General features: G+C 40.0%; 1 protein-coding gene across 1 annotated transcript; it reads right to left on the bottom strand.

Moving 5' to 3' along the window:
• On the bottom strand, nt 1–675 carry LOC149244120 (inactive UDP-glycosyltransferase 79A6-like). The gene has a single exon (XM_089371428.1). It carries the CDS (start codon nt 673–675, stop codon nt 1–3), a length of 675 nt encoding a protein of 224 aa, XP_089227554.1.
• Between the last annotated feature and the right edge of the window lie 8,040 nt (nt 676–8,715).

Raw genomic sequence — 8,715 nt, 5'->3', positions numbered from 1 at the left:
TTAGAACTGTGGAGAGCGCAGCGACCAGAGGAACGGCAGCCCGCTCGCCTGCAAGCCAAGCGCCAGCTCGCGAGCTTGTTCCTTCGACAGGAATGACTCGCTGCCGAATGACACAAACACCACCGAGGCGGCTCTCTGCCTGTCGAGCCATTCCAGCAGATCGGAGCCCTCGCTGCCGCCGGCAATGGACTGCACGGCGGGCATTAGAGGGCCGACCGAGAGCACTGGGACTCCATTGGCGTTCTGGAGACAACAAATATACTCATCTTCGCACTCAAAGCAGGATTTGATGGCAATTGCAACACATCCTTCCAGGCAATTAGCCATTCGATACGTTGGAGTAATGTGCCCGGGTATTCCTCTATACATAACTAAAAAATCCCGCGCTTCGAACAGCCTGAACGAGATTGCCAATGATGGGTATCCGGGGGGCGGAACGGCCAGGTCCTCAGCTGTTATTTCCTGGTTCCGCAATTTAGAAGGGTGCATGAAATAACTGGAACTGACGGGAGCATAGACCCAGAAATAAATTGCTGGAACGCGCATCTCTGCAGCAGCGCTTTGCGTCCAATATTGCACGAAGTCGTGGATGAGATAATCCGGCGAGAGTTGCCGAAGCAGGCTTCGGAAGGGATTTTCCATTCCGTCCATGGCTTTCTTGAGGGGAAACGCCATTTCTATGGGGATGTTTGCCGTGCATTCGCCCCCGGGAGTCAGGCCTTCCGTGGGCGGTAACGGCAGTTCCAGCAGATCAATCCGGCCCGGCCACTCCTGAAGTTGCAAGGACGGCCTAATTCTGGAGATGTTAATGGGCGTGGAGAGGAAGGAGACGGTGTGGCCTTGGATTGCGAGTGCCTTAGAGAGCTACAAGAAAGGATTAATGTGTCCCTGCACCAACCATGGGAAGAGCAGAAAATGAAGCTTTTTCTTCTCACCGTCACCGTCACCGTCCATCTGGATGGAGTATATATGTAATTTGGGTGGTTATCTCTGATTTCTGCGTTGAATTTATAGATGAAAATAGCGGCTTGCTTTTTAACAATGGATAGAGAATACTAAGTCAGGGCGGTGGATAGGAAAAGAAAAGAAGTGAGAGCGGTGGACAGGAAAAGAAAAGAAGTGAGGTGCTCTGCATTTTGCGTTGAAGACAAAAGTTGCATTCAAACCTGAGATGTTAAGATTGATACCATAGTAAACCCGTGAAGTGTGACTGCGTGACTTGACATAACTATTTTTCTTTTCTTTCTTTAATACTTTTCCGTCTTCTAAAATGTCATTTAAAATAGGTTAAATATTTTATAAAAAATTTATAAATTTTTAAAATTTGTTTACATATATATATGGGGGTTAATTAGCTTTTTCATTGGATAACTCCAAAAGGGAAATCGGAAGAGCAAGCTGGCGGTGTGTCTCAGTGAGATTTCCATAGTAGATTTTAATGAAGCTTCTGCCGAGAGGGAGGTTAGGAATATGATGGTGTTTAAACAAAATACTATATCGCCAAGAAAATTACATTCTCCAAAATTCTTGTTCTGCCATCAAAGAACATGGAAGCTTTCTCTTTCTATCTTGCAGAACTTTCACTATCGAGGTCTTCATGTGTCGATACAATTGAATTTCTTAATGATACTAATTTCTTCTCCCTCGGTGGAACCCAACTCGTGGCCACATCGTTGCTCTCAGAATCAGAGAGATTTATTCTCGCGCATGATTTCTTCCTCGGCTGAATGAATTTTAGCCTTAATGTAAGAGGGATTGTTTGCATGGAAACTCTTGGCAACCTGGAAAATTTTGGCAACTTGTAAAGCTTGGACAGGTGCACAATCTACCTCAGTGGTTCTACCTTAGTGGTTCTGGAGCGATCCTCACACCTCGACTGCTAGTGACTGGTAGTGCCGGTGTCTAGGTGTCTTCAGATGGTGTCACTGACCCACCTTAAACAAGAGGAAGTTGAAGGATTGCCACCCATAATACTAAACCAGAAAGAATAAATGAGGGGTTGAGGACTTGATTTTGCATGGGTTGCAAGGCTGCATAGCCAAGCACAGAGGGATAGACCCCTGTCTTCCCCCATCTCTAGAGATCTGGTGCGCGGAGGTTGATTGGTGCTGAGCCCTTCAACTTGTCCAAGAGAAGGTGCTTTTGATGAAGTAAATGTGCTGGCAGATTGTGGAAGATCCAATCTTCCCAGTTCCCATGGCTGTCCTAGACAGAAATGTCAACTAGACTGTGCAATCCTTATTGAGAGAGCCAGCCATGGAGATCAGCTAACTCCGTTGTGTGTTCAAGGGGGGAATTGCCCATGATTTTATCTTGCCATATCATGATATTTGCTCCGTTTCCAGGCACCTTGTAAAGCTAGTTTTGGAAGGTGGCAAGCCCTTTTCTGTAGAGATTCCAAAGCAGCGTGGCTTTGGGGACTCTATCTGAATGGATATTTCTCAATGAGACTCCTTTGAGATATTTATTCCAGAGGAGTTGACTAACTGGGTGATGTTTATTGGAGTAGAGCTGCTAGAGGAATTTGCCACCTAGAGCTATGTTTGTCATTCCAGGATCTCTAATTTGGAGACCACCTTCTAGCTTTGGCCTTTTCACTTTGTCCCAACTTACTAAGTGAAATTTCTTTTCATTTCCTTTGCCTCCCTGCCATAGGAAGTTTCTAAGTAGCTATGATATCTGATCCGTGATTGTCTTTGGTGCCAGGTGGAAAGAGGTCTGATAGATGGGGAGAGAGGAAAGGACGGACTTTATGAGGATTAACTTACCTGCATAGTTAAGTCACTGCCCACCCCATGCAGCTATCTTGATTTTAATCTTGTTGATGGCTTCATTCCATAGTGGGGCTCTGTTTGTCCCCAAAGTTAAAGGCAGTCCCAGGTATTGAATTTTGTCCCAGGAGGCATAGCCCGGGAAGTCCAGGATTCTAGCGATTCGAAGTGTGGTTTGCTCCTCTGTGTTCCAGTTATACACTGCACTTTTTCTTTTATTAATAAGTGCTCCTAAAATGGTGTAGAAGCTCTATAGGGTCCCATTGAATTCCTTTGCTATTCTAGTGGAAACTCCTCCCCAGAGAAGAGAATCATCTGCAAACAAGGCATGGTTGATTGATTCTAGTCCAATCATTGGTCGGATGCCCTGGAGAGTACCTTTGTTACTTTCCGCTTTCAGTTTCCTACTCAGAGTGTCTGCCATTATTATGTACAAAAAGGGAGATAGCGGGCATCCTTGCCTTATCCCTCTTGAAGCCTAGAAATATGAGGTAGGTTGGCTGTTGACCAGCGGGGCGATCGATGTTTTGTCAGTGCAAGCCTTGATCAGATTCACAAAAGTTGCGTTCAATCCGAAGGAAAGAAGAACTTTGTAGAGGAATGTAAGTTTTACCCGATCAAAGGCGTTGGTCATATCCAACTTGATCAACATCCCTTGCTCCTTCCTCTGATGACTGGAATGCATGGATTCTTGCACAAGTATCAAATTATCTAAAATATTTCTTCCTAGTACAAATCCTCCTTGATTAGGAGAAATGAGCTTAGATAGCAAAGGTTTTATTCTATTTGCAAGCAATTTAGCAAGAATTTTGTAAGAGACATTACATAGAGAAATGGGTCTAAATCTGTCAAAGGTAGTTGGATTCACTTCTTTGGGTATTAGGGCGAGAAAGGTGGATTTGGTACTGCCTCCCACTTTAGCCTTTTTCTGGAAGGCCTTTACCATTCTTAGTAGGTCAGATTTGATGTTTGTCCAGCAAGCTCTGTAAAAGTGTGCCAAGAACCCATCTGGGCCTGGGGCTTTGTCAAGCTCCATATCCCAAATTACATTGCCGATTTCTTCCTCAGTGAAGGGCTTCATAAGATTTGAATTATTTTCCTCATTGACCAAGGAAGGAATCTTGGAGAGAAAGTCATTGGAAGTCACCTCATCTCCTGTTCCATCCTCTATGTATAACCGCTGAAAGTGAGCTTCAGCAACTTCTTTAACTTGGGCAAAACCTTTAGCAATTGTCCCATCTGTTGTAATGATTTCTGAAATGTGATTCAGGAGAGTCTTGCTCTAAACTGCTTGTGGAAGAAGGCTATGTTTCGGTCACCTGCTTTCACCCATAGGCTTCTAGACTTAAGCCTCCAGAATTCTTCTTCTTTTCTGAAAGCGCTGAAAGAAGCCAGTTGGGCTACTTGTTCTTTCTCCAATTCCTATGTGGCTACGTCTTTGTCCTCCATCTCCAACTGAAGATCTGCTAATTGTTGGACAATTTCTTTTCTATGTGTGGTATGGGTGTTGGGAGGCGTTTTAACCCACTCTTTTAGAGCTGCTTTGATTGCTTTTATTTTTTGCTCCCAGACATAACTGGATGACCTGGTGACCATGGTAGACCAGACCTTCTCAACGATTTCCATGAACCCTTCCTGCTCTATCCACAAGGGGCTGAAGTGAAACGGTATGGGCCCCAGGGTTTCTTCCTCGTCCAGTTGTAAGAGGATGGGTTTATGGTCCGAGATGAGCTTTGGTAGTATTCTCGTTGAGACTATTCCCTTATCCATCAAAAGATTTCTCTGCACTAGGAATCTGTCAAGCCTGGCTGAGATGTGAGCTGCCCGTGTTCTGTTGTTGGTCCAGGTGTATCTCCCCTTTTTTTGTTTAAGATCAAGAAGATCCCATTGTTGTATTATGTCCTCCACAAGGGCTAGCAATGGATCTTTGCTATTGTTACCCCCTCTTTTTTCTTTTGGGTCAAGAACGATGTTTAGATCTCTTGCTATTACAATGTTCATGGGGGGATAACATTCTACAAAATTGGTAAGTGTTTGCCAACACTCTTTTTTCTCAAGATAAAGCATAGGAACATAAAGATTAAACAGGGTGAGAGTGAGCTTACTTGCTTTATGTCTGAGTTCTGTGTAAATCCAATGTTGAGTCTCGAAGGAGTTCTCCAACTAGAACAGATCCTACATCCAGATTGTGGCAAGTCCTCTTGAGGTTCCCCTTGCGCTTACTGCTATTCCAGCTTTAGTTTTCCAGATTGTTCTGCTTAGCTCAAGATGGGCTTCCCCTTCTATTTTTGTCTCTTGGAACATGAGGATCTTTGGGGTTTCTATTTTCATGGGATCTTTAACAACTATGAGCTTCATATGGTTCCCCAAGCCTCTACAGTTCCAAGAGAATATACACATTATTCATTTGGGGTGGTGGAGGAGAAGCCTCCCTTTGGTGGTCGTGTTCTGGTGTTTCGACTTATGGACATTTCTAGGGTGGACTGACTTCCTTGCATTTTTTGCCTCTATACTGCTTCTTCTCTTACTTCCTTGAGGGATTTCCTCCCTGCCCTCTTCGAGGGTCTTTCATTTGTCTCCTCTTCCGATGAGCCTGTTAGTTCCAGAGGCTTTTTTCTTATCATGTCTGCATATGAGGATGGCGGGTTTTCTCTTTCTGGGGAGTCATTTTGAACCGGGGAGGCCCCTGCATTTCCTTCCTCGATTAGTGAGGTGTTTGCCTGCTGTTCTGCATCACTTTCCATGACAGGGGTTTCCTCTTGTGTGCTGAGAGCTGCGAAGGAATTTGAGGGAAGGTCTGTTCGTGGGGGTGTTGTCCCTTCCGGCTGTAATTCTGTGGATGGCTACCGTTCCCGGCTTGTGCCCTTTTCCCTCTCTGTTTATTGTGCTGCTTCGATGAGGCTGTTTTCTGCACCGTTGTCCATTGGTATCCTTTTATTTTCTCTGCTTCTTCTTCAGTTTTCTTTTTACAATTTCTTGCAAAGTGCTTGTATCCATGGTAGTGCCTACACTTGAAGGGCAATTGCTCGTAGTCCAGTTCTTGCACATGTGACCAATTTGCCACTGTTAGTTTTATAGCTTTTGGAATCCCAACTTCCAGATCTACCTCGACACAGATTCTGGCACAGCAGTATTGTCCCTTCTTGTCTGCTTTGTCATTGTACTTTACAAGGGTGTTTCCAATGGTTCTAGAGTCTTCGGACTCCAATAGTGCAAGGGTAAATGGGGGAGGCACACCCAGACAGGAATAGCCGAGGGCACATCTTCGGTTGGATCAAAGTCCGGGGTCCATTTTTTCAGGTAAAGGCCCTGGGGTCCCATGAAATATGGCCCGTTTCTCAAAATGAGGTTCTTGTCTTCAATGCAATCAAAAATGAAAGTGAAGTAGCCCTTACCAACAAAGTAACATTTTATTCCTTCTGATATCAGTGGTCTCCAGTTGCATTGCACCCACGATTCGATGGCTCTTGGTGATGGCCATAGCCCAGTGAACTAGCCGATGAGTCCTCTTTCTGCAATATTCAGGGCAGCACGATAGGGCTCTTTAGCTGGGAGTGCGATGGTTGAGATTGTTTCCATCTTCTTGACAAATTTTTGTTGGGAGGCCGAGATTGGGCACTTGCTGCAGTCGGCCACCAGCTGTTTGAAGGCCAATAGCTCAGGGGGGAGGGAGGAAGGAGGCTTAGAGCCTCCCTCTAGAGCCATGGCTGGGAGGAGGGGTTGCAAGGGGGTGGTCGCAGAGAGAGTAGCGGCGCGCGCGCAAAATTCAGTTTTGCATCATTTTAATAAATATGGGATGACTTATTTTTATTCATTATTCATCTCATTCCTTCAAAATAAAATTTTAAATAATAAAAAATAAAAAATAAACAAAATATACTAACCTTTTTAAAATCCAACTTAATATTTTTGAATTCTTTGTTTTTGGTAGGTAAGCACCCACGGGAGATTTGAACTAGTTACCTATCGCAAGGAGTGCCTTAACAGTGCACCCATTCACTGTCAATCCAAAGCCCCATGGGCTCAATATTTTTGAATTCTTACTTAATATTCAAAATAATAATTAAATAACATAATCCATATTTATATTATATACCAGTTCAAACAACGTTGTTTAGTATTCATAAAAATACATCTTAATATTAATCAAATTAAATTTTATTAGCAATACACATTACAATTGAAAATTCAAAATAATTGTTTAATAATTTGTAATTAGATATCCATCTAATCGCTTAACTTGTCTCTCTAATTAATACACACACACACACACACACACACACACACATATATATCATATTCCTAAGGTTGTAGTTCATTGTTAATCATGTGTAAGTATGTTTATTGATAATTTTGTATATCTATTGATAATTTTGTTTGGAAAATAATAAAAATTATCTATGGTTTTGACTAAAATTTAGTAGAAAAATCTGTGTTATCTATCAAGCTTCACGATTTTGGGTGCTCTAGGAGTTTTTGATGATTTTGAATCCATTTCCATTATAAAAAATAATTTAAACACTCTTATGATTGGATTTCTTGGGGTAACAAAAAAAATTTGAAAAACTGAATTCTAGTAAAAAAATCACTTTCCGTGGCAAAAAATGGCCAAAAATTGTCTTGACCATTTTTTAAATCTAATTTTTGATGGTGGAAATAATTTCAGCATCATCAAAAATTCTTACAACATCGAAAATCTTAAAGTTTGATAATTGTAACTTAAACTTACACAAATTCCTGCTAAATTTTATAAAAATCTTACCAAAATTTCCATATTTTTTTGAGCAAAGCTTAAATATAATAAATTCCAATGTAAAATTTTGATAAGTGTCCATGAGATTTGTTGATAATTTAATTGATACACGTACGGAATTCTAGTTAACATTGAATAATATGGCGTGAGTTTGGATTATCTTTGTGAAAATGTTAGGGGAAGATTTAAAAATGAAGCATTGGAAAACAAGTGAAACTTAAATGTATTTACCGTAGAAGTCTTATATGATTATTTTTAATTATTTTAATTTTATTAATTTTAATATATAATGTGAACTATATATAAAATATTTAAATTATATAATTTTGAAAATATATAATTTAATTGATTGAAAATAAAATAAAGGAGAAATCAATTAAATTTTATGAAATGAAATATTTATTTTGTTATTATATGATAATTTTTTGTTTTTAAAAAATATTTTGATATTTTTAGAATGGAAAACGGAGAGTTTTGGTTGTATCGCAACTCACTTAATTTCTTAATAAATATTTTATTTATGGAAAATATGTTGCAACTCATTTAATTTTTTAATAGACATTTTATTCATGGAAAATATGTTTAACTTATCATTGTAAAAGAAAGATTAAAGAGATTATCATTGTAAAAGAAAGATTAAAGAGATTAAAAGAAAAGAAGGGCACCATTGTAAAATTTTTAACAAATACAAATTCCATCATCCAAAATTAAAGCTTGCTTTGAGAGCAATTGTGCTAGAACATTATGTTCCCTTAGTGAAGGATTTGTAAATCATCAGACTGTTATTGTAGTTGGTTGGAATTTTTTTTTCCATGATATTCTAAGATCCACTTTTTCATTGAACCAATTCATAAAAACATTTACCTATTTCCACAAAACTAACCAAAAAACACACGAAAGAACAATCAACTCAACAACAAAATTGGTACCATTTCTAATACACAATTTATATTTTAAAACCATATTATGAGAAAATAAAATAACAATACTAACCTCACAATTCTCCATTCTCACTTTAATTATAAGTACCATCAATAAAAACCCATACATTTCGTAAGGAACACTAGCTCCATTATAATTCTTGTCTTCTCCCTTATAATTCTTTTCTTAGATTTCAAAGAACTTAATCTATTCCAGAAATACAACTCGAGAAAAACAACTCTAAAAATTATGTACAAGTATTGTTTAACC

Source organism: Pinus tabuliformis, chromosome 8 (assembly GCF_031772625.1).
Source record: "Pinus tabuliformis cultivar Carrire ecotype Pingquan chromosome 8, CPIR1, whole genome shotgun sequence".
Lineage (NCBI taxonomy): Eukaryota > Viridiplantae > Streptophyta > Pinopsida > Pinales > Pinaceae > Pinus > Pinus tabuliformis.
The sequence above is the reverse complement of the archived record's forward strand: the minus strand, read 5'-3'. Positions and strand labels throughout refer to the sequence as shown.